The sequence below is a fragment of the Wolffia australiana genome, chromosome 2, assembly GCF_029677425.1.
Source record: "Wolffia australiana isolate 7733 chromosome 2, ASM2967742v1".
Classification (NCBI taxonomy): domain Eukaryota; kingdom Viridiplantae; phylum Streptophyta; class Magnoliopsida; order Alismatales; family Araceae; genus Wolffia; species Wolffia australiana.
The window spans coordinates 10,823,347-10,849,722 of NC_135836.1; the positions used below are offsets into that span (position 1 = coordinate 10,823,347).

Sequence of the window (26,376 nt, forward strand, 5' to 3'; positions counted from 1 at the left end):
AAAAGGGCGTAGTGATGTGTATCTATCTAATTGATGTGTTAAAAAATCATCAATCTAAGGCAAGACAATAACTTTCAGATCACTATTTTCTGTGGCATCTAGGTAATTTGCTGATGCAAATCAGTCTCTCAACTTCTCTATTGAACTTCTTCAAAGACTTGATGGATATTAAAAAATCTCAATCACTTTCAATCAACCTCTGTTTGAAGAAGTGATTTCCATGATGTTTTTCTGCAAAGATCGGAGGCTCATTTTATAGATCCAACCATATGGATGGATGGAGGAGAGAAAGACAAAACTGCATTAAAATTTTCAGCTCTATCAGCCTTCTGGTTCAGAACTCAAGCCCTGATGTGCGATGTCTCCTAGTTGTTGATCTAATTCATATATTTCTCTCTCCTCATCACCATTGCTGCCGCCACATAACATGTAGGATTTCTTGTTAAATATTTCCAAATATCCCCCAAGGATGGTGAGTATTTTTCCTTTTGGTCCTATATGGATGGTGCCATGTGCCCCTATGCCAAAAAAGACAAAAACTATAATATTTTTCCTTTTGGTCTTATATTCATGGCCCACGGTGTCCCATGTGCCCCTATGCCAAAAAGGACAAAAGCTGTGATGTTGTACCATGTCAGCATGCTGATAATCTCAATTTTAGGGTTTTGATTTGTCATCAGTAATTGAGATTATTCAATCAATATATATTCACTCATACTTACTCAGGAATATTTAGCTAGTGATGAGTACAGGTCGTCTCCACAGGGAATGATGATTTAGGATTTTATTTTGTTAGTCTATTAAACAACGATAAGAGAAAAAATAAAGACGAGAACATAATGAGCGAGATAATGATATCGAGTAAGAGGTTGTTAAAGTTGTAAGTCAAACTTAAACTTAGCAAAGAAATAGGAAATAGAAGTAGAATTATGTGACGTTATGAGAATAATAAGAATATTATTAAAGTACAACTCCGCAGCTGATGTGGCATCACACCACATCAGTTTTTTTTTGTCCAATCAGCAGCTGACACGCAAGCGCCACATGTACACGCGTGTGCCACGTGTACACGTGGAGTCATGTCATGACGCCACGTCCCCAATGTCTTTGTTGACTCTTCCAAGAGAGAGAGAGAGAAGAAAAAATAGATTTTTGTCTTTTTCCTCAGTCCACGCAGCATTTATTGTAAATGAAAGGGCTCCTTTTTTATTTGTCCACATCCTCCCTGAGCCAGAAAAAAGGTAAAATGTTATTTCTATTCATAAATGCTATTATGGCTTTGCTTTTTGCAATGCCATAACAGCCCAACTTAAGTGACCTTAATGGTTGGCCTTCGCCAATCATTATCTCATCTCTTTTTGGTAAGCATTTGGCCAATGGAAAAATCCCTGAAAAATCATATTCTAACTACAAAATTATAATATTTAAGAATTTGATGTCATAAAAATCCCAAAAAATACATAAAATGCAGAAATTTCATAATATCATTATAAAAATAGATTTAATCATTTTAAGCTTTATAACATGCATACATAATTAATTAAATGTAAATATGGTCCATGGTGTCGCGTTAGCATGCATTACACCTTATCTTTCTTAAAACACTGATATGTCAACATATGGGCATTGTGTGTATATGTGAATCTGCACGTGTTGACATGTTATCGGAGTCATATATATTAAGAGCTTTTATTATTTAACTTTATCTCTCATTTCTTGAAATTCTATTTATTTCAAAACAGGTCTGGTCTTTTCTAATTAGGCTACATCAACTTTCGTCATTGAAAAATGATAGTGCATCAATCATTGATTAGCCATTATGGCATGGTGATTATAGACCACATAGTCTCACTTTTATACAATAATTTGAGCACCAATCACTTTCGAAACCACTAATTGGTCATCATTAGATGAACAAATGGCGACATGTTGCACCGCACTAAGAAATTCTGAGAATGCTTTCATATTTTCCCGTAATATTTAATGTAAAGCCAAAAAATATATGTTCTCTTGCTTGGAGAAATCACATCTTGACGAATATAATGTCCAAAATTTCAGGAAAATCATATTTGAGTAAAGAAAATTATTTCATAAATGATGTCAGACAAATGGTAAAAATACCTTTTAAAATTAATTCTAAAAATATGACTTGATCATTTTAGGGTTGATAACACCCATATATAATCAATTAGTGCCAACCAATATGTAAATATCATGGTTTTGACTTAGGAAAATATTATCGAGGGAAGTTATGGATATTTCCAATATAATGACAAAAGAATTTTATTTCTGTTGTATGAAATGTTTGGGTCTTATATTCTCTCTTACTATTCTCCACACATATCAAGGTTATAAAAACGACCAGACTTAGGTTTGGTCTATTTTCATGTACCACAGTCCAGGTTTATGATTTTAGTTTTTCTTAATATATTTTCTTAAGCATGATCCATGGACACACATATCACCCCAACTCTATTTTTGAGATGAAATTTGAGCCTCTTAGAGCCATCCAGAATCTGCCTGCTACATCCTTCAACAAAGTTGATGGCTCTAAAATCATAATTTTTTCTAAATAAACTCTTAACAATGTTTCCGAAAATAATATATTTATTTGTTTATCTGTACAATGAACATTTTTCAATTTAGTTTCAAAAAAATAAACTCACTAATGATGTGATATATGTTTAATAGTTCATTGATTGTTAATGTTTAAATTGGGTCCTACTATGTTCCTTGAGGAGATTTATATCAGGTATCTAATATGGTGACCAATCAAATTGAGCAGATACAAAAATTTGAGCCTTCCAATTTAAGGGTAACATTTTCTTCCTCAAACATTGTTATGCCAGAGGCTCATACTGGCATTAATGGTTTTACAGAGGCATTTCTAAACAGCAAGCACCTTCAAGTTACAATGTATAGAACTCCTAGGGATCAGGTAGTTGAGCATGGTAGTGAATTTCCTAAAGTGTTATTACTCAGAGTGAAAGCCGTAGGAAAAGGAAGTAGAATAGAACACCCTCTTTTGTATCCATTATCAGCCTTTCCTATTTTTTTCATTTTCTATTGATTTCTTCTCTTTGGTGTGTTCTTTTGTCTTTTCCTTGCACGCAAAAGAGATTCATTTTTTATAGTTTTGAAATTTAAATTATTTAGGAACATACGTTCATGTTCAACTATTAAATTTATAAATCAGGTGATAAATGGGCCTCAAGGGATGAAAATGTCTAAACCTTAAATGCAGCATGAAAAATTCATATGTTGTCTTGGATTCTGCATCAATTGCAGATCTAAAATTTGTGCATGCTTACATAAATGCTAATCTACATCTTTTTATTTGCATCTAACAAGCATGTAACTATCTTGCAAAAAAGATAACTCTATATTTTTTGCTAAAATGTGGATACCTAGATGGGGCTTCAAATTGATGATGTACGCCGTCTAGAACATCATCCGGGTGGTACCGAGATGATGCTCAGATACCTAGGTGTGTTGTCGAATATCATCACAGATGTTGTCCGACGGATAAATCCCTATGGGAGTGTAACTACGTAATGATGTGTCCTAGGTGGAGCTACGTGCAGGCCCCGACTCGTGGAGATTTGCAAAGCTTCGAGCTTCAAGGTGGGCGACCGGTGATGGTGATAGGGACCTTCTGACCCTCGTCGGAGTGATGACGGTGATTACGGCACCGAACGGAATAATTCCGTAAGGGCTTGTGCGTAACAGACTGGCTCGACCCGTACCAAGGAAGACACTCAAATCGTAGTTTTCTCGATAATTCTCTCACCTATTCTAACCCGAGCGTGGTGGAGTGCAGCCAAAAATATACTGTAAGATGCAATATAACTGACAAGCAAGGGAACAGCATACCTCATCGGTGGCGGCGTTCGTCGTTAGTGTAGTTTTCGAGCCAATGACCAGGACGGGCAAGCACGGTGGAGGCGTGTCGAGAGGTAGCACTGTATAGCTGGACAGCAAGTGACGAAACGATGCTGGAGTCTACTGGGTAGGTCAAAAAAGATGGAGAATGCCAAGTTGCGTCAATGGCAGCGTAGGTCTGACAACGGCCAGAAGGCGTAGGGCAGTCAGCGACACACGATGCATCACAAATCTGGCATCTCGCGCAAGTGAAGGCCGCGGTGTGAATGCCCCGGCTCGATCATCAGGACAGCAAGTGGCACAGGATAGACGGGGGCATCGAACACACACCGAGAGACAATGCACAATTGTTTAGACGAAGTCACCGGAGACCAGTCAGCTCAGCGGAGCAGACGTGCGGTGGTAACCGACTGAACCTTCTAGTCTACGCACGAGGCCTAGGACTTGGTGGGGACCCAGCACAACCCCCCCCCCCCAACCGAGAACACGATTCGAGGGATCTTGTCAGCGGATCCACGAGGCGGTGCACCATTGGGAGGTCGACACGGGACCCCCAGGCAACAACGTAGACTCAGTCCGCGGTGTAAAAATAAATGAACAAGAGGGAGATGGAAAGATAGAAGGTTGAAGAGATGAGAAGATAGAACAGAGACAAATTCTCTTATTGCATAACCCAAAAAAGTACATGCGTAGAGTATGTATAATGCTATAACACAGGGTAAAACAGAGATGTCCATATACATAGGACCTCCTTATAAAATCAAAGACAAAACATGAAAATTCAAAGAAGCAAAAAGAGACACAAAAACATATTTGCGTGATGCACGAACACGACTCGATGATCATGGACACGATGATGACGCGAACGACGGGACATGCGACGATACGAACACGACAGAACAAACACACAAACCGGATAAAACAAAGGACTGAACGAGCATGGACATCCTTCTCTAGGGTATTTGAACCCGGGCGTCTTCACAGTCACCTTGGCGTGCCGGTTGGGATGAACGCAAAATGGCAGAGGCGTTGATGACAGTGATGGTGTCTCCAAAGATGTTTCTGGGGAATATGGCTGTTGCGCTTCATCAGGTGGTGCCATGCATGTTCCCTTTTTCAAATCCAAGAAAATGATTTGCATTTTTTTTTGTCACATGAAAATATTAAGTAGCTGAGCAAAAACTTCTCTATGATGTAACAAGTATCTTAATTAGATGACCCCACATTGGTACCCAGGTGGGCCGCATTTATTAGTGCTTTAATCCCTTAATATTGGTTGTAGTATCCTACTTCCCTCTCTTAAAAACACATTATTTTTACGATTAATCATCTCAATTTTTTTCAAAAAGTAAAAAGCAGACTTAATGTTATAAATCTTAAGATTAAGGCAAAAAATCAATCTATTGGATTACAATATAAAATGCTAAGAACTCGTTAATCAATTATCATTATCATATATGCCATTTCAACAATAAAAATTATATTTGTGGCATATAAAAATGTTTGAAAATGAATAATACAAAGTTCTGGAAAAATTGTAAAACTCTATAAATATATAATTGTTTTTTTTATTGTAACCTTCTAGCAATTAAAGGTTGCATGACTATTTCAATAAGCCTTAAGGGTTTAAGATCACTCTCAACCTAGATGATATTCAAAATGGGACAAAGAAAGTGGTGCTTCATAAAACTGACGTATCGTCACAATCATATTTTTTAGGCTTCTATAGATACGTCATTATGAATTACATCACAAATGAAAGAAATTGTCAATAAATGAGAAGTGGAATATCAAACTAATGATGATTCCTGCATAGTCTAATAGCAATGGTAAGTAGGTTCCAAATAGTTTTTTGCTTTACCACATGGCTCAACTATTTGCGATTAGTGGCCTTGATATAGATGAACAACTTTAAATGATCTGACATGGAAGACTTTCACGAATCCTAACGATATCAATAAAATCATGAAATGAATCAACTTGACACAGATCGTCACAATGATTTCTTCAATCCTCTTGTGAGTCATGTGTAGATGTGCATGTGTGCATCCTCCAGTAGTATCCAAAATGTCTTTGACATGTTGAATCTCCTCCTTCATATTGACAAGCACTATTCAACCTCTGTCACTGCTGTTACGTCATTACGATTGTTGGGTTCTATAGGACTTGAGATGGATGAACAGAACAAAAACGATGAGCAGCGGAAGTCTTTTTGCGAATCAAACGGCATCAACGAAAACCATTAAACGAGGTACCTTTGCACGAATCTCATTTGTGATTTCTTCAATCCCGGAGCGAGACGAGTCGAGCTGCTCAAGTGTGCAGCCTCTTGATGTATCCACGCGGTCCTTGGCACATCGGATCTCCTCCTTCTCGTTGACGAGCCCCGTTCTTTCTCCGTCGGTGTCGTTACGTCGTCCCGATCACATCAGGGATGGAGAGGGGTTGTGGGGAGAGTGGAGAAGAAGGGGAGAGGCCCCTGAAAAATTCTGGCCTGGGTGAATTTCCTTCAAAACCTTCCCCTATTTATACTTAGTAGGTATTTTTCATAAAAACCCCCAAAACTTAAGTATATCTTCCAACGTCCAAAAGACCATTTCCGTGTGACCCTCTAGGCCCATGAATTAGTCTAGTTAACGACTCCAGTGGCCCAATAACCTTTATTGGCCTTTCAAGTTAATTAACTATATCATCATATCGATTAATTAATGTCAGATCGATTTAACCCAATCGATAGGTCGAGACTCCGACACGTGGGGTGCCAAGCTACACCTCGTGTCCTAGAAGATACAAAGGAGTGTGTATCGATTCACTCATGGAACCTGTTCATCATCGGTTACCGTATATGTATAATCCCTCATCCACTTGACGCTCCTTGGATGACTTATGGTATGGTCAGCTGTCAAACCCTAATCGGTCATCCAAGTTAGTACTGATGCATTCGGAAATCATCAGAGAACTCTTCTCTGATATTTCACCACCTTTGCCAAGGACTTCGTTGTATCGTCTTCCTTGAGCTGTCACCTCTTATACCGAGGGTGGACGATCTCATCTTGACCACTCAATCTCCTTCGTGTACTTCTTGATGTACCCGAACTAAGACCATTTAGAATCCCATGATTAGAGACTCGTTGGCCATAGCCAAAGTACAACCGTCCGTCCACAAGACGTCTTTGGTGTCTCAGGTCTAAGGACCACTTACACAATCATGACGTGAATCAACCTGATTGACAGTTCAGAATAATACCATTCAGGGATTCGTACGGATCAATTCAGTGAACTCTTTCCACTAAAGAGCACCCACTATCTATCCTTAGTGTCGCCACACTAATGACTACGGGACCGGCCATACTCATCATATGAGTGCGGCTAGATAGTGCTATTCTATCCGGATACTTTGATGTCCTTCCCGTGTATCCTTTGAATAGGAATGTTTAGAACACACGCTTAAAGACGAGTGATCTCCGTATTACGATCTCATCATAATTCACTAAGTCCGATCATGTATTCATGGACTTCATTATACGCATCACATGTGCACTATAATGAATATGTTCTATTAATGAATATGGAACGAGATGTGTAATGTGTGATTAGCTTTCCAGCCACAAGGGTCTTTCCCTATTTATACTAAGTGATTATTTTTCATAAAAACCCCTCAAACTTAATTATATCTTCTGACGTCCAAAGACTAGTTGTGTGTGACCCTCTAGGCCCATGTACTAGTCTAGCTAACGACTCTAGAAACCCAATAATCTTTATTGGCCCTCCAATTTAATTAACTAAATCATCATCTAGATTAATTCAGGTCCAATCAATTTAACCTAACCAATAGGTTGAGTCTCATGCTCCACAAAATACAAAGGAATGTGTGTCGACTCACTCGTAGAGTCTGTTTGTCATCGATTACCATGTATGTGTAATGCCTTGTCAACTTGACACTCTTAAGATGAATTAGGGTTTGGTGAATTGTCAAACACTAATCAGTCATCCAAGTTAGTACTGATGCGTTCGAAAATCATTGGAGAAGTCTTCTCCAATATTTCACTACATTGGCCAAAGACTTAATCACATCATCTTCCTTGACTTGTATCCTTTTAAACCAAGAGTGAATGATACCATCTTGACCACTCAACCATCTTCATGATCTTCTTAATGCACCCAAACTAAGACCATTTAGAATCTCATGATTAGAGACTCGTAGATCATAGTTAGAGTGCAAATGTCCATCTAGAGGATATTTGGTGTCTCAAGTCTAAGGACCACTTTCACAACCCTGACGTGAATCAACCTGATTGGCAGTTTAATATAATACCATTCAAGGATTCATACATATCTATTCAGTTAACTCCTTCTGCTAAAGATCACCCACTATCTATCCTTAGTGTCTCCACACTTATGGCTACAGGATCGGCCATACTCATCATATGAGTGAGGCTAGATAGTGTTATTCTATCTGGATACTTTGATGTCCTTCTAGAATATCCTTTAAATAGGCATATTTAGAACACATACTTGAAGGCTAGTGATCACCATATTACGATCTCAATATAATTCACTAAGTCTCATCATGCATTCATGGACTTCATTATAATTGTCACACTTGAAAATTATTAATATGTTCTATTAATGGAATGAGATATGGAATGCGTGATTGGCTTAGGAAAATAAATCATGAATTTATCATTTTATCCTAAAATGGTGAATAATGCTAGAGCAAATCTAAAAATATAAGGCAAAAAAAGTATAAAAAGCATAATTTTATTGTTTAAATTTGATGTCATCAATAGGGCATGAAATAAGGCAGAAAATCCATCAAATATCATAAAAATAAAATCAAATTCGTAATAATTTATTATCTTATTTTAAAAAATTATTCAATATAATTTCTGGGTTATAAAAGGGATTTTTTTGAATACCATATCAAAGATACATAAGGTATCAAAACCCCATAAAGTTAAGAGTATCACTTAGAAATTGTATCATCATCTTAGGCTTTAGAAAATACAAAATTCAACTAAACACATATATTTTATAAGAATCTAAAAACTAGTGCATTGTCATCTTTGTTCACTAAATGTTTTAATTCTGTTCTTTCATAAGGGTGTAAGATTCAAAGAGAAATGATAAAAATATATTCATTTGGACAAGAATCAGATAGAACACCCTTTTGAGCCCTAATTAGTGTGACAAAGCACCTTGTGTGCTTTATTTTATTGTTCCAAATTTGTCTCTCCTCTTTATTTTCCAGGTTCATTGAAGAACATACACTACATCATGACATTTTTCAATGTCACCAACCAACCCAAAATTCCTCCTGAACCTGTCATAGTGTTATTGTGTACATCCTTCACAACATCCTGATTCTGCCACTTGTTACAACTCCTATATTCTACACAGGAATTAATATAGGTACTTGATTATTCTTCATTTATTGTCCTAAATTTCAAAAAAGTTCCTCATAATATTTCAATGAATAATAATTTACATAAATTAATATACTTATTTTTTATTCAGTAAATAATTTTAATTATTTTATTTTATTTTTTATTAAATTTAGTTCTGCGAGATAATTAAAAATATAATAATATATCTCAAATTATTTTTGAAACTTTTTTTACTGAGAATTCGTGTTTTAAATAGCTTTGCTGGGTTGATTGGAAAATTATAATTTATTTTCATAAATGAGAACCTTAAAACGATAATTTAACCTAACTTCTAGTTTATCACTAGGACTTTCAACTTAGGAGAAAATTTAAAGCATTATTTCCATATTGTAGTGCATTTCCTTGTAGATCAAAGACAATAGTTGGAGTGAAGAAATTTAAGCTGCCTTAAATTTTCAACTCAATCCGCCTTTTGGATTTAAAGATACCAAGGCTACAAGTTATCACAATCTTTATCAGTGATTTTCTCTATTTTCTCCCTCTTCGTCAGCACCACAGCTACCTTGTTATTGGGTTTTGCATCCATGAATTTTCAAAGATACCTTCCCATGATTGGTCTCAAGTTTTCACATCTTGAACAATCTGCTTTTTGTAACTTGACATGTCCTTGAAATATAATAAAAAAGAAATGCCCCATAAGTCCAGAAACTAATGCAATATGAAGTGACCCTGACATGATGGGACCATGTTTTCTCTACTAATCCAATGTTCCACAGGATTCAAAGTTATATGATGGCACCTTATTGCAATAATTGGCACAGAAAAAAAATGGCATCAATAAATGACTGGTGGCAATCTAAATTGAAAACATTGAGAAAGGTAAAATATGATAAATAACATGACATTTTATGTATAACTAACTAAAGCTTTTAAATTTTTATTCTACCATAGAAAGGTAATAACTCCATAAATCCGATATGAGAAAATTTCTTGAAATTTCCCAAAACACAAATAAAAAATTTCGTTTCCTTCTAAAATAAAATTTATTCATTTTAAGTTAAATGTGTAATGACTTTCATTATAGAAAATCAATACCTAGTGTGCTTCCCTTGGATGCCCCACAGAACAGTTCTATTTGTAAGATTTGAAATACCTGTTCAGTGATTGAGTATTCTACACATAAGAAAAGTTAAGCCCACTTTCTCATAGGCTTTGATCATTTTTACAATAAATTTATTCAAATTTTACATTATTTAGGATAATCTTGCCATGGAAAATTAAAAGCTTATTATCGTTATTTTGGTTTAATTTGAACAAAATAGCGGGCTTTTTTTTACAAATAAGTTATGAAATCCATAATAATCTAAAGAAGTCTAAAGGTGAGTTTTAGCCTACTGAACCCAAATGGAATTTCCATAAACCAAGTAGTATCATTAGGCTTGAATGCTTATGCACAAAATTATCTCAAGATTTTATCGTGAATTTAATACCCATACTTCTTTATTTTTATTTTTCTAAAATCGGACTTAAGACTAGAATTATATTTTATATAAAATAAACATAAGTTCAGAAAAAAATTGATTCACTTAAAACTTTTACCCTCTGAATATTCGTTGATTTCAACATATGCCACTCTCAGTAATTCATGCCTGAAGAAAACCAAAGATAAGATATGCGTGACTTCAAATGGTTTCCACCAACTTAAAAACAATAAAAATTAATTAATATGATTTAAAATTTTAGATACTATAGAATCATTTGAAACATCCTATTCAATAAAATATAAAGGATTTATTTATAAATTGAAAGTTTGGCTTATGGGAAATAAATTATTTTTAAAATATATTAGAGTCTATTATGTGTTGAATACTATGAAAATAAAAATGCATATTTAAATGCATACAATTAATAAAATGGTCTTTTCATTTATAATATTTTTTTGATTAAAAGGAAACGTAATTATCAGGTACCCTATACCTCTATGTGATCAGAAAACACAGTCGTTAATTATAAGTCATATTTTTTCACACTAATTTATTACATAAGTATTTAAACTAATTTTCAATACTGGGCAATCAATTTTTTCAATTTCTTCTGTATAACATTCAAGGTAATTCTCAAACCAAATGATCAAAATAGCTTTATGAAAATTAAATTAATGGCTTACCATTCCAGAGTTTAGTTGTCCTGCACAGTGGTTATAGGCCTCATAACTAAAAACTTAGACAATATTCACCAAACAATGGTTGAGAAAAAAATCATCAAAATAAAAATGTGAGGTACATGGGCTTAAAATCAGTTACAGTTTTCTTGATGGTTCAGATACATGTTTGCGGGATTGGACTTGCATTGGATTTATATGGCTTAAAACCTCATCACACTCATGTTTCACATCTAAGTTCATTAAGCTAAATCATATTCACTAATATTCACTTGGGATGTTTATACTGAATTCAGAGGACGTATGTAATGATTATGATACTAAAAGGATTTGTTGTGATCCCTTATCTTCAAACTTGTATTCTTAACATTCATATTCATCATATATTCAACAAAACCATCAAAATATATGGATAGAATATCACTGCCAACTCTTGTTCATATGATGGGGATGGCTTATCCCATAACTATTTGGGTGGAGAAGTTGGAGAGAGATAGTGGATGATATTCAGGGAGGATTCCAGTGAACTGATCTTTTGGAATCCATAGATGGTATTCCGCAACTTTCAACTGGGTCGATTCATTTGACAGTTGTGTACAGAATCCTTACACCTGAGACATGGATAACCATGTGGATGGACCATCATTTTTCGACTCTAACATAAATTCCTTAGATAAAATCAAATGGATGGTGATAATTATGTAGGATCATGCCTCATAACTTTATCCTCTTGAACAAAAACTATCTTCTTGGAGACTCATTAAAATCCAGTATTAAGTTAAATAAAATATTAAACTAGATATGCCAATGGGAGATATGGAGAAGCCTAAGTCATAACCTGAATTAGAATAGGAGGCAGACTATTTTAGGAGGAAAAAAGCCCAACTTAGCCCTCTTAGAGTCCATATCAAAAGGAGGCATGATTTCTGACAATCATGTCCTTACCTAATGAGCTTTAAAAGGGAATAACCAAATGTCATTGCACATAAATGCAAGATAATGACATTTGACAGCTGCATCTAACTCAGCAAAGCAACCAGGAACTAATGAATCACTTCATTTTAAGAGTAAAGGTGAATTGTTTCATATGAAGAAGTAAATTAGCAACTGATGCATTCGCATGTTGATCTCATGACCCACCTTCTGATGTGTTTGCTAAGCTTCCTATAACCTGACAGACAAATTAATGGAGTGTCAAATTTTATTCAATAATAGTTACCAAATTAATTTTAAATAAAGAAAGGAGTAACTTTAATCAAAAATAAAGTTTTGGAAAATAGATCCAAATGAATACAACTCAGGTGTGATTTTTTTAGATGCAACTTTCACTTTTGTAGAAAAAATTTCTGGACAACTGATTTGAGATCTGTTGTTTATTATGTTGCATACAAAAGTTTCAAAAAATATATATGATCTAGACACTAGTTAAAAGAACATAACCTTATAAACTACAAAGATATGCCCTACCCTGAAATAGGGTTCTAAAGATCCTGATGACATTGAAGTGTGATGTTGATGTTGATGTTAGTTTACGGTCTGTTGACAGCGTCAACCCCAACAGACATCAACATCTTCGGTACTGTCAATTGTCCATACTTCAAATTCTCCATCCATGGCATTAACAGTGACTAGGTTTTACCATCTGTGATACAAACCCATCACGAAAGTCAGCGCCAACCATCAATAACTTGTTGTCATCAAAAGTCATCATCAAAAAAGTGGCCCTCTCTCTGAAAGGAAACTCTCTATAAAACAGTTTTTTTCAGTTATTCAGCAACATCCAGAACTAAAAGTCACAAACCTTAACCACCATTCATAAAACCTCAACTCTTTTAAACTTCTTCAACTCAAGTGTTCAATGGAGAAAATAACAATCTATACAACTAACCCGCGAAGCCAAGGGATAAAAAAGTGTGGGCCTCCCAACCAAGCCAACTGGAGTTGACTTTGTGAAACTAGCACTCATTGGCATAAATAGCCCTGGAGAGCAAAAACCCAGCTCTTCTCTCCTCAAATGAGTACTCCCCATCCTCGGCTGGCACCAGCAGAGGAGTAGCCGTGGCGGCGGCAGCAGCGGCCAATTGCATCGGCACCGACACAGTCTTCGGGGTCTTCGGCACCGGCAACTGCGCCGCCGCCGGAGTCTTGTTGTTCTCTTCTTCTGGAGGCAGAGTGGCAGCTGACTTCACCGGCGTGCTAAGCATAGAAGCCACCTCCAACACTGCGAAGGGCCTCCTCGGCGGGGCCGCCTCTGCCTCCTTCGCCTGCGGCGCGCCACCGAAGGCCAGCTTCTTCGCCGGCAGGCCAGCCACATCAAGGCCTCTCCTCCCTAAGCCAAAATGGTCAAAGTCAAAGTCAAAGTCAAATTATGTATATGAGCATTTTATAAAGTTCAAAACTTAGATTTATCTACCAGCAGATAACATATCCTCTGGCTTCTTGGCTGATCGAGTTGACTTGGGTGGATGAAGAAGGGCTCCTCCCAGGGAGAGCCGGCGGTTGGTGGGCCCCCCAGTTGAAGTTCTTGGCACTTTCCTGGCGCTGAGGTTTTTTGAGGGGCTCGGCTTTGACCCAAACAGCGCTTCTTGCTCTGCCAGAAGCTGATCTTGGAGCTTCTTCTGATCCTGAGAAAAGAAATTAATTGATTCAATTATTAATTAATTACTCTTCTGAGAGAGTGGTCTTTGATCAATACCCGTTGCCGCTTTCGTTCTTGTTCCTTCTCCTGCCTCAAGAAAGTGTACTCTTCCAGCATTGACAGAAGTTGAACCTGTTTGTAAGAAGCAATTGAGGGCATAAAAAATCTCTCTTTGACTGGGATTTCATTTGCTTGCTTATTTGCTTACCCCGTCGTATTTAAATGGGATGCCATTTTCTCTCTCCCAAGCCCTGGTCTTAGAAACAAGCATTTCCACCATGCCTGTCAAAACAATCTCAATCATGTTCGTTAACTGCACATAATTATGATCATAATTCTAATTAAGCTTACCTGGGATTTTGTTTACAGCAGCGCGGGCTTTCTCTGCTCGCTTCAGAGTCAGGTGAGCGCCCCTTCCAGCATTATAACGATTATCATCCTGAAAATTTTCAAGAACAGTAAGATAAACAGTGAAGGAAAATCATAAGAGAAATCGTGAATACCCACCCTGTTGTATTCTTCAAGCCAGCTCTCTTCTTCGCAAGCTGCAATCCATTTCTCCACTTTCTCAAGAATCTCTCTCCTGCTAAAAGCCTCATCTTTGGCGATCGAGATCTGATTCTCAATCTGTTCCAGGATCATGCACGGATCAACGGCTCCTGATTCAACAGCTTCAACCGCGAATTCCACACCACCGTTGGATTCTATCAGAAGATGAGCCCGACGACGGAGTTCGTCAAGCTCGGCTTTCTTCTTGAAGACCAAGTCCTTCATCTTGCTGGCCTTCAACTCCTCCAGCCTAATAACCTCAGCCTCCACCTGTCATGATCCGAATATCTAGAATATTAATAAATTTTTAATAAATAGGTTATTAACTTTTACATTTTTTATCAACTGAATCAAGGAACGCGATGCCACCAGATTAATTTCTCTATGTTGTGAGATATAAATATGTTTTTAGCGCTAGAATAAAAACATTACTTTTTGTTGAAAAACCGATGATTGCACTGTTTTCATGATTTTTTGAAGTCCTAAATGTACTGATGAAAACTATGTTCTTGACAACTTTCAGGATGATAATATATGGTACAGAAATAAATTAATCGGAGTGAAATGCACTTAGTATCTAGAACCTTCATAGTTATGAATATAATCGACCTTCTAGAGTTAAGTAAACAGCTTAAACCTATGAATTTTGGGGATTAAATGTAAGTATCGAATTCGGGCGACGATAACTTACGTAATTTATGTAATCTAGAGAGAGAGTGCCAGGCTCGGTAATCTCCTCTTCAGCCGCAGCCACGTTGCACGTCACATTTTGGAAGACTTGTTGCTCCTCGGCGGGCGTATCCATCAAATTCCAGAGCTCCAGCATCGACGTGGCAAGATCTTGAACCTACAAAAAATATTTTTAAAAAAAAATCAGCATTACCCAGGAAAGGAATTGAATAAAAACGCAGTTTTTTCCACTCACCTTCTGCATTCTTTGCAATTTGACTTCTCTAAGACCGGATATAACGTTTTCTAGTCTCTCAATCGTCTCATTGCTTACGGTGCTTGGCCCAGTAATATCTTCTAAGCTTGGATGGATTTGGCTGATGGTGAGTTTGAAATCAACCCCAAGAACAGAGCAGAGCGAGTTCAAAATCCTTAGAAGATCAAGGACGTGCTTCACTCGATCGCTCTTCTCCTTTTGAAGACACTGTAACTGACGATGAAACTCTTCCAATTTTTTCGTAGACAGATCGGATTCATCGGCAGAGAAGTTTGATGGGTCGAATTCTCCGGGTCTGATTTCTTTAGTGACCTTCTGAATCTGCTCTAGAACTTCTATAAATTGATTCCACCGCTCCGATTTCCTCCTCCGCATCTCTTCCAATTGGGGGAGGACTTCGTTGAGCTCCTCCTTCAAGCTCCCGGCTTTATTGTTCGACTGCATCAAGATCAAGATGAAGATCAAGATAAAGATCAAGATAAAGATCATAATCTAGACGAGAAATGAGAGAGGAGAGAGGATTACCAACCTGTCGAAGGTAGACCGGACGCTCGCCCATGGAAGAACAAATGGCGGCAAGCTCTGCTTCAGAATCAGCGATTGCTTGCCGTAGTTGTGCTCTCGATTTGCTCGCTAAGTCGACTTTTCTGCGGTATACTTCAAGACATTCTTGTTCGACCTCGAGCAATAATCTGTCTCTCTCAGCTTCGGTCTCCCCGACTTCATCCCAAATCGTCTGAAAAAACATTAAAAAAAATCAAGAGAAACAGTCGACAACAATTTTTTAGTTTTTTTTCTGGGATTACCTGAAGCTCGTAGAGTAGAGACCCGCAAGTTGTTTCCATTTGCAAGAGTTGTTCGCTTGAGAGAGAACTCATGACTGTGAATCCGTTTAACTAGAAGACGAGAGGAAGAGATGGTTAAAACCCAAATTAGGCTCGGCTAATCCCCACTTTAATCGCACAAAATCATGGAAAACAAGCGAGATAAGAACGAACAAAAAGGGGTTTTCTCTCTTTTCACCCGATCTAGAGAAATATCGGTAAATCTCACCACAGAATAGAGATCAAAGAATGGAATTTCTGACCAAGGTTAAGAAAAGAAAGAAGAAACAAGAATCGGGGCGTACCTTTTCCATGGCATTCGAGGAATCGAGGAAGCCCTCTTCGCGACGAAGGAATGGCAATGAAATCGGGCTTCTGGTTTGTTTTTTCTCCGCTGGACTTGCGCTCTTCCCTTCCCCCAAAGATGCGCGTCGAAAGCGAGACGTTGCAAAGCTGCCGCCCGTTTGAAATTCAAATCCCAACGGTGTGTGGTATTTTCGATATTTTTTCAAAAGAGGGCGGTTTTCTCGGTAATCCTTTTCAAACTGAATTGAATGCGGTTCTGACAATCCAGTCCTTTCTCTTATTGGATTTGGAATAGTAGATTTGGAAAAACCATTATATTGTCAATTTCAAGGTTAACTATTGATGAGGAAATAATAATAAGTCTAATAATTTCTCAGGGTCCACCATAATAATAAGGAAAACATGATGGCTAACACATACATATGGAAATGGTCACTGAAGTTTAGTTAATTTATACAAAACTAATGAAGTCTAATATTTCTAAAGAAAGAACTCTACCCTCTCCACATAGGTCATCCAGTACAGTCTCAAGGCCATTTTGTTCAGAGTAGTACATGATTTCTTGAAATTATATGAAATAGCAAAATAGTTATTTTAACTAGACACATTTTTATGAATTAGAACTATAATTAGTTGAAAAATAATTAATTTTGTATTTTTAAAGTCAATTATTAATGATGATATACGGCTCAGATATATGATGTAGGTTGAAATTTATATGTTCATACTTTAATATTTTCATTATTAATTATATTGGCTTAATGAAAAAAAAAAGAAACTAAAGCAGAGTTTAATTGGCTTATTGGGCTAATATGGCTAGCTAACCCCACTCGGTTGGTCCACCCAACAAACTCAACCCCCAACATATTTGATTGCATGTCTTACTACCTGACTTGGTATGTCTACTCTCTCACAAAACTTCTCTAAAACAAATATGTTGCATTTTCTTAGGCCTTAGATCGATAAAACAAATATGTAATTAAAGCAAAATCAATATCATGGTGATCTTATCACCTTGAGTGAAACTTTTCCCATGTTTGACTGGTCCTTTGTGTTGGGTTCTAGGGCCTCGATAAAAACTCAAAATGATTCGCAGGATAAGGCATAAACAAAATTGTGAAGGCATCAATTAAACATTTAAATGAACCACATGTGCATGGAAACCATATGTGATTTCTTGGATCCTAAAGCAAGACAAGTCGAGCTGCTCATGTGTGTACACTCCAAATGTATCCACGTGGTCCATGGCATGTCAAATCTCTAACTTCACCTTGATGAGCTCTATTGACCCTCTATCGTTATCGTTACGCTATCACGATCGCATTGAGAGTGAAGTGAAGCTGTGGGAAGAAGCGAGAAGAAGGGAGAATAAATAATTGTCTCCTTCACTTTATTACATTATTTTTCTTGAGTTGTCTCCTCTTATACCAAGGGTGCACGATTCCATCTTGACCACTTAATTATCTTTATCAACTTCTTGATCCACCCAAACTAAGATTGTTTAGAATCCCATGATTAGGAACTTGTAGGTCATAAACAATAAATAATTGTCCATCCACAAGATGTCTTTAGTGAACTCTTTCTACTAAAGAGCACCCATTATTTATCCTTAGTGTCTCTACACTAATGACTACGGGACTAGCCATATTCATCATACGAATGAGGCTAGAGAGTGATATTATATCCAAATACTTAGATGTCTTTCTAGAGTATCCTTTTAGTATGAATAATTAGAACATATGATAAAAACTAGTGGTATTTGTATTACAATCTCATCATAATTTATTAAGTCAAATCATGTATTCATAAAATTCATCAGAAGCATCATACATGCACCATAATGAATATATTATATTAATGAACATGGACTGACTTATGGAATGTGTGATTGACTCGTCTACCACATATATTTTCATCACTTGGGATAGTTTAATGCGACAATGATTAATGCGACAATGGATCTCCTCTTCTTCTTTTCCAACTCTTCTTGAAGACTAGTAGATCTTCTAACCCCTAAGTCTCTCAAATGGAGTGAGTGGAGTAAGAGAAAATGAATGAAGTTAGGCCATCCAAATCTTGCCGACACCTAATAAGGGGTGCCCCCTTTATTTATACTAAGTTAAGAATTTCAATAAAAGTCCTTACAATCTAAATGTATCCACCAATCTCTATAGATCTTATGTGTGTTACCCTCTAAGCCCATATATCAATCTATTTAAAATTTATTGGGAAAGTTACATGTATTGTCCAATCTTGTTGATTAAATGTATCAACAAATAAAGATTAATTGAGGCTCTCATAGTAAAAAATGAGATGTAGTTCATATAAAAATGTATTGAATCGGGAATTACATTTAGATTATATTTGAGTTGAATTGGGACAATTTGAATTGAGCTAGTTTAGGTTGATTTTACAAATTTGGTATTGAGGACACTAGAGAGTGTTTAGAGTGATAGTGAAATTAAATTATCATATAATAGCATATTGCTGCAAACTTGATTGACACATTGAAAAAGGAATATTAATCGTCTCCCAAAAGGCTTGAGGGCTGGAGAAGTCCGAGATGCTTATCCCAGTTCGTTAATTCTTTCCTAACAGAAGACAAGAAGAGGTATCTACAACGATAGTAGATATTTGATATCTTTGTCGTGTACTCCATATTTTTATGATGCTAGATTTAGGGGGCCTATAAGCTTAATAGAGAGAAAAGCAAAAGTTACACTTTGGAATAAGAGAATGATATAGATAACATTTGGTGTCAACCTGAATTTGTGTAATAACAGATGCGCCACACCTTCTCCTTCATTCCCAGGTAGGTATCCTTACTAAGTAGTTATCAGTTTAGTAATTACTTTTTTTATGAAAAAGAGTAACTACTTACAATCTATAACTACCTAAGGCCCACAACTTCTGGAGAAGAGACCCCAACTTAAGAAACATTATATTCCATGGCTGTAGACAACAACATAACTTGATTAACACTCATGTATTGAGTTGACCCTAATTGACAATTTCAAACCAATCAAAACCCACTAAAGTGGACTATGACCACAATGGACAACCAACCAACAATCTAGTGAAGGTTTACTTTGACTTTTGGCTGAGACTGTTAATGGAAATCATGTCCTTCAAGAGCAGGAAAATCTACATGAAAATTCTAAACAAATCACACTCTGCCATCAAAATCTTCTCTAGGTCTCAAAAAAACACTCGTGTTAGGTCCGACCCAACTAAGAACATAACATCCTGGGTTAGGTACATCCCCACTATGTGGAAGTGGGTTGATAGTTGTCAATATATTCAATCCAGAGTTTCAAAAGAATTCCGTAAGTGCCAACTTTGTCATCAACTATGGCTGTTGATGTTGGCATCACCATGACTAGAATTAAAAAAAAACAGAATTTAATCAAGTTGACTGCTGCTGATATTCTGTTGACATTGATGAACAGGGTCAACTATCAGTGATTCTCTATCGACTTCAAGGACAAGGTCAACATCAATGTCAAAGTCATCTGTCAACCACACAAAATTGTCTCTGTCAACATATTCATCAACATCAATCAGGATCAATTGACATTGGCATTGACAAGAGCAGAACAATAATTGCTGTATATAATGTTCAACAGGGCATCATTCCATGGTTTCAAAAAAAAATGGTGGCGATGTCGAGGATGATAATGACGGTGAAGGGGAAGATGATGTCAATGAGGACAGTGACTGGGATGGACCAGGGCGATGATGGTAAAGACGGTGATGCCAGTAAACATTGTGGATCGGGGAGAACCAGACAGCGGTTGTGGATCAGCGGACGGTCTACGAAGTGGCCAAGGGATAGGTGATGGCTACAGGCTAGTGTAGCGGGCAGAGGCTGTATAACATGATTGCTACAAGCAAGTGGCATGCATGTGGAGGTGGGGCAACGGGCTCACTACAGGCGAGTGGCATGTGTGATAGTCATGAGCCGGCTACAGGCTGGCAGTGAGCGGGTGGCAGTACTGATCCAAAGGCGACTCCCTGGGAGAAATAAAAGAAAACTAAATTCCTATTTCACTGTTGTCCACATCAAAGAAGGGACATTTTATAGTCTTCCACATTACCATTTTATGGAAAGAAATTAAAAAGAAAAATTTTCAAAAATAAAGTTCAAAGGTCCATTACCCAGTTATTTTATTGCCCATCAAAAGAACGTCATATTAGGGAAATTCATGCCCCAAGGGCATGGTTCAATCGGCATCCAGATCTCTCAATTCCACAAGCGTCAATTTTCTCCAATAAACGAGACCCATCAACTATTTCAATCGAAAAACACCGTTGGGAAACGAGCGACTATCTTCTGAATCCAAAAAGTCTAGGAGAAATGATCGATCGACAAGAAAAAGAGAAAATTGAGATTGCACAGATGAAATTACCCTAGTCGGAATCGCGGAAGAGCTGTCGGAGACGCGCGGCGACGAGGCCGGAGGAGTCGAGGGCGGCCTCTTCGAGGAGACTCGCCCTGATGAACGAGATGCGGGACGAGAGGAACTCGTTCTCTTCGCGAAGGGACGACGTGTCCTCCTGGAGATCGTTGATGCGGTACTTCTGGCCGAGCGATCGCATGCTGAGGAGCAGCACTCCGGTCATGAAGAAGAGCTGGAGAAAGCTGTCCTTCCTCTTCATCGCGTTGGCGAAGAACCCTAACGCCTTCTTCCCCCCTTGACCCTCCTCCATGCTCCCAGCTCCTGCCATGGCAGCTCTCTCTCCCTCTCTCTTGATTATGGATCTATGGTTTAAGTTAAACCCATAATTATAGCTCCGGATCGTCCCGGACGTCCACGATGGACGAGACGGGACGAACTTCGTCCCCGTCCGACATCCAAATTAAGTGCAGGGACAAAGGACCGGATGAAGTTTTCTCCGGGGACGTCTGGATTAAGTGCTCTTATACGAAAACCGTCCCCTCCAGTCCTCCAGAGATGAATTTTCGTCCCGTCCGGGAAAAAACCATCCCGGTTTTCAGCGCGGACGAAAGAAACCCGTTTTGGAGTTTTCAAATAGTAATATAGATTTTTCTAAGTTTTTTTTAGGGAAATAGAGAGAAGTTTTCTCCGGGGACGTCTGGATTAAGTGCTCTTATACGAAAACCGTCCCCTCCAGTCCTCCAGGGATGAATTTTCGTCCCGTCCGGGAAAAAACCATCCCGGTTTTCAGCACGGACGAAAGAAACCCGTTTTGTAGTTTTCAAATATTAATATAGATTTTTCTAAGTTTTTTTAAGGGAAATACAGAGAAGTTTTCTCCGGGGACGTCTGGATTAAGTGCTCTTATACGAAAACCGTCCCCTCCAGTCCTCCAGGGATGAATTTTCGTCCCGTCCGGAAAAAACCATCGGTTTTCAGCCGGACGAAAGAAACCCGTTTTGTAGTTTTCAAATATTAATATAGATTTTTCTAAGTTTTTTTAAGGGAAATACAGAGAAGTTTTCTCCGGGGACGTCTGGATTAAGTGCTCTTATACGAAAACCGTCCCCTCCAGTCCTCCAGGGATGAATTTTCGTCCCGTCCGGGAAAAAACCATCCCGGTTTTCAGCCCGGACGAAAGAAACCCGTTTTGTAGTTTTCAAATATTAATATAGATTTTTCTAAGTTTTTTTAAGGGAAATACAGAGAAGTTTTCTCCGGGGACGTCTGGATTAAGTGCTCTTATACGAAAACCGTCCCCTCCAGTCCTCCAGGGACAAATTTTCATCCCGTCCGGGAAAAAACCATCCCGTCCTTCAGCGCAGACGAAAGAAACCCGTTTTGGAGTTTTAAAATATTAATATAGATTTTTCTAAGTTTTTTTAAGGGAAATACAGAGAAGTTTTCTTCGGGGACGTCTGGATTAAGTGCTCTTATACGAAAACCGTCCCCTCCAGTCCTCCAGAGATGAATTTTCGTCCCGTCCGGGAAAAAACCATCCCGGTTTTCAGCACGGACGAAAGAAACCCGTTTTGTAGTTTTCAAATATTAATATAGATTTTTCTAAGTTTTTTTAAGGGAAATACAGAGAAGTTTTCTCCGGGGACGTCTGGATTAAGTGCTCTTATACGAAAACCGTCCCCTCCAGTCCTCCAGGGATGAATTTTCGTCCCGTCCGGGAAAAAACCATCCCGGTTTTCAGCCCGGACGAAAGAAACCCGTTTTGTAGTTTTAAAATATTAATATAGATTTTTCTAAGTTTTTTTAAGGGAAATACAGAGAAGTTTTCTCCGGGGACGTCTGGATTAAGTGCTCTTATACGAAAACCGTCCCCTCCAGTCCTCCAGGGATGAATTTTCGTCCCGTCCGGGAAAAAACCATCCCGGTTTTCAGCGCGGACGAAAGAAACCCGTTTTGTAGTTTTCAAATATTAATATAGATTTTTCTAAGTTTTTTTAAGGGAAATAGAGAGAAGTTTTCTTCGGGGACGTCTGGATTAAGTGCTCTTATACGAAAACCATCCCCTCCAGTCCTCTAGGGACGAATTTTCATCCCGTCCGGGAAAAAACCATCCCGTCCTTCAGCGCGGACGAAAAAAACCCGTTTTGTAGTTTTCAAATATTAATATAGATTTTTCTAAGTTTTTTTAAGGGAAATACAGAGAAGTTTTCTTCGGGGACGTCTGGATTAAGTGCTCTTATACGAAAACCATCCCCTCCAATCCCTAGGGACGAATTTTCATCCCGTCCGGGAAAAAACCATCCCGGTTTTCAGCGCGGACGAAAAAAACCCGTTTTGTAGTTTTCAAATATTAATATAGATTTTTCTATGTTTTTTTATTGAAATACAGAGAAGTTTTCTCCGGGGATGTCTGGATTAAGTGCTCTTATACGAAAACCGTCCCCTCTAGTCCTCCAGGGACGAATTTTCCTCCCGTCCGGGAAAAAACCATCCCGTCCTTCAGCGTGGACGAAAAAAACCCATTTTGTTGTTTTAATGTATTAATATAGATTTGTCTATGTTTTTTTAGGGAAATACAGAGATGAGAGAGAATACAAAGGGACTTATGGATAATTATTTCTGAGCGGCGTCAGTTTGCAAGCGAGTAAAAATACAGGGACTTTGATGCAAATTTTCATAGTGAGGGCATGTGGCTACATCTCAACCGTGAGATGTGAATCCGGCGGTTTTTTGTCTAGATTCGTCCGTCCATTGTCCAAGACCCATGATGAATTTTCATCCCGAATTTCGTCCAAAACCTTGGATGGGACGATTTTTTGTTCCAAGACGAAAAAATCATCCAGTCCGCATCCCTGCACTATAGGTTTAAGTGCTTTTATTATAGGGTTTGACAGTCCCGGTCCACACCGGATTTTTATCGAAGACCTACACCTTACCTAAACTTGGGTTCTGTTCCTGTCTGTTCTTGTTCAGTCCCAGTCCAGTTCGCTCTGGTCCCGTTTTGGTCAGGTTGACTAGTCAATGTCAAAGTCAAACTAGAAAATGTATATTCATAGTAATGTTTAATGTCTTCTACATCAAGTGAGTGCCCACAGATGGTCATATATATGGCATCTATGACAAGCTCAATAGAAACCTCTACATCGATTTTGATTTGATATTTTATTAGAATTTTAAACTAAATATTAAATAATATACATTCATCTCCGGTCTGGTTTGACACTTGGACCTAAACCTGTTTGACAAATAGGTCCACCCTCAAATGGAGGACCTACGGTTCAGGATCGGTCTGGTCAAACTGGTCCTCGGTCCTACATGTCCGATCCTACTTATATATACCCAAGGTTTGTGGACGGATGACATCATCCATCATGTAGACTGTAGGTAATGGAACAAAATAACAAAAGCATCAATGCCTTTCGTTCGTCCCGTTTTGTCGTCAAGTGCCGGTGATGTACTCTAGGTTTACAACCGTCCTCTGTCTCCCCATCCTGCTTCTCGAACGGAAATCCAAGGAACCATGGATAGATGGCTGACATCAATTCTCAGATGATGACAATTGACATTGTATGTCCCAGTGCTTGAATGGGATGATTAGGGATTGGCATGTCTGGATGATGATGATGACATTGATGTTGACAAGGGGTTGTTGTCATGTCTTTGATGGTCAACATTTTGTAGATGTTGGGCCCTGTTGACATCATCAACTTCATCACATATCCAACTTGAAAATTGTAATTCTTGTCATTGTCAGTGGGGTTGATGTTATAGGAATTTAAGGGACAATTTAGCTGTTGGCTTTTTAAATCTAAGTGTGAAAATGACGTTTGATGTTGACATGTGGAGTCAACTCTCCATTGTACTGGTTAAAAGTGATATCGTCAGCTGAATATCATCAAAAGTTGAACATAATCATCAACAGGGATCAATGATGTTAATGTGACCATTGATATGGATGATGTTCTACACAAAATTAATAAAAATGTTATGCACATCAGTTCAGCGTAACACCAAGAGATGGACGGATAATGTCAAGTTTGTTATCTTGTACTTGACAATTTTGGAACTAGATGGGAGTTGCCTATATATGTCAGATATCTGATATCGGACAACCGATATCTGACATGGGCATGAAATTGAGACGCTTTCATATACTGAATATCGGATGTCAAACAAGTATCAAATATCCATTCAATACCAGACAGGGTCCAAAGTGTGGCGGATGATGGTACCGGATATCGGATTCAATGTCTGATATCAAACTTTGATATCAGGATGTCTATTTTAAAAATAAGTACCCATTTTCCCAAATGGAGAAAAGGAAAAGTTATAGGAGTATAAACGGTTTTGATGAAGTACAATCTGAAGAAAGCATTGCACTCAGTCTTTCCTATAATAAATAAGCCAACTGGCATAAAACAGGCCTCACTGTTTGTGGTACTAGTTCCACTTTGGGCCGGGGCCAAATTTATTGTTTTATCAACCTACCTATATTAACTGGGAATTGATGAAATCCATTAATAAATATTATTTATACTTAATCAGAGTATATATATAATTCCTATGACTTAATTATACAATTATATGTTTCCAAGTAAAACGATAAATTATTTTCAGTAGATTTTTATTTATATGTCGGATATCAAGAAAATTGTAGCCAACACTGGCATCTGATATCATCATCCAACCCTCGAGATGAAGATGGATACTGACATTGGGGCCGCTAACAATATAGGATATCACTATTGTAGCAGCCAATATCCAGACATCGGCAAAGATGATTATCGGATAGTCCATTTCAGATATCCAGTTCAGCATCCATCCCAATATTGACATCTGATAACAAACTTGGGACGGGCAAACACTAGTCATATCGTCTTATCTACCTTGCCTCCTTTTTTAAGGAAAGCTAATTTTTCAGAAAAAATGATTTTTTAAAATAAATATAAAATTCAAATAGGTTGAGAATAGTCATCATCATGATTTGCCGCTTCAACTAACAGATGAATACCTTATCTTTTATTTTTTTCTCACATTCATCTCTCAATCCAGAAGAATAAAAATTAAGACATGCATCTATAAATCAAGATGGTATAAGTGCCGTTATCATTTACCACTCTACATACTGTTTAAGAGAGAAATTTGTTTAGGTGAAACTATTTTTTTATTTAAATAACTCTAAAGTTCTAATAGCTTGAGAAGAGTCATCCACATGTTTTATCTCTAATAATGACCTATCAGCACCATATATTTTTCTAGATTAAAGTTGGATATCAAAAAGGG

General features: G+C 37.7%; 2 protein-coding genes across 2 annotated transcripts; both read right to left on the reverse strand.

The window, feature by feature from the left end:
• Positions 1 to 13,217: 13,217 nt before the first annotated feature.
• PLE (Microtubule associated protein (MAP65/ASE1) family protein) lies at positions 13,218 to 16,837 on the reverse strand. Its single transcript, XM_078592062.1, has 11 exons — positions 16,693 to 16,837; positions 16,370 to 16,459; positions 16,093 to 16,299; positions 15,543 to 16,001; positions 15,309 to 15,464; positions 14,576 to 14,887; positions 14,420 to 14,507; positions 14,277 to 14,350; positions 14,126 to 14,200; positions 13,844 to 14,054; positions 13,218 to 13,759 (listed from the first exon to the last, which is right to left on the reverse strand). Exons 1-11 carry the CDS (start codon positions 16,699 to 16,701, stop codon positions 13,386 to 13,388), a joined length of 2,055 nt encoding a protein of 684 aa, XP_078448188.1. The 5' UTR covers positions 16,702 to 16,837; the 3' UTR covers positions 13,218 to 13,385.
• A 4,103-nt stretch (positions 16,838 to 20,940) lies between these two features.
• LOC144716812 (uncharacterized) lies at positions 20,941 to 21,459 on the reverse strand. Its single transcript, XM_078592063.1, has one exon. The coding sequence runs from the start codon at positions 21,419 to 21,421 to the stop codon at positions 21,104 to 21,106; it is 318 nt and encodes a 105-aa protein (XP_078448189.1). The 5' UTR covers positions 21,422 to 21,459; the 3' UTR covers positions 20,941 to 21,103.
• Between the last annotated feature and the right edge of the window lie 4,917 nt (positions 21,460 to 26,376).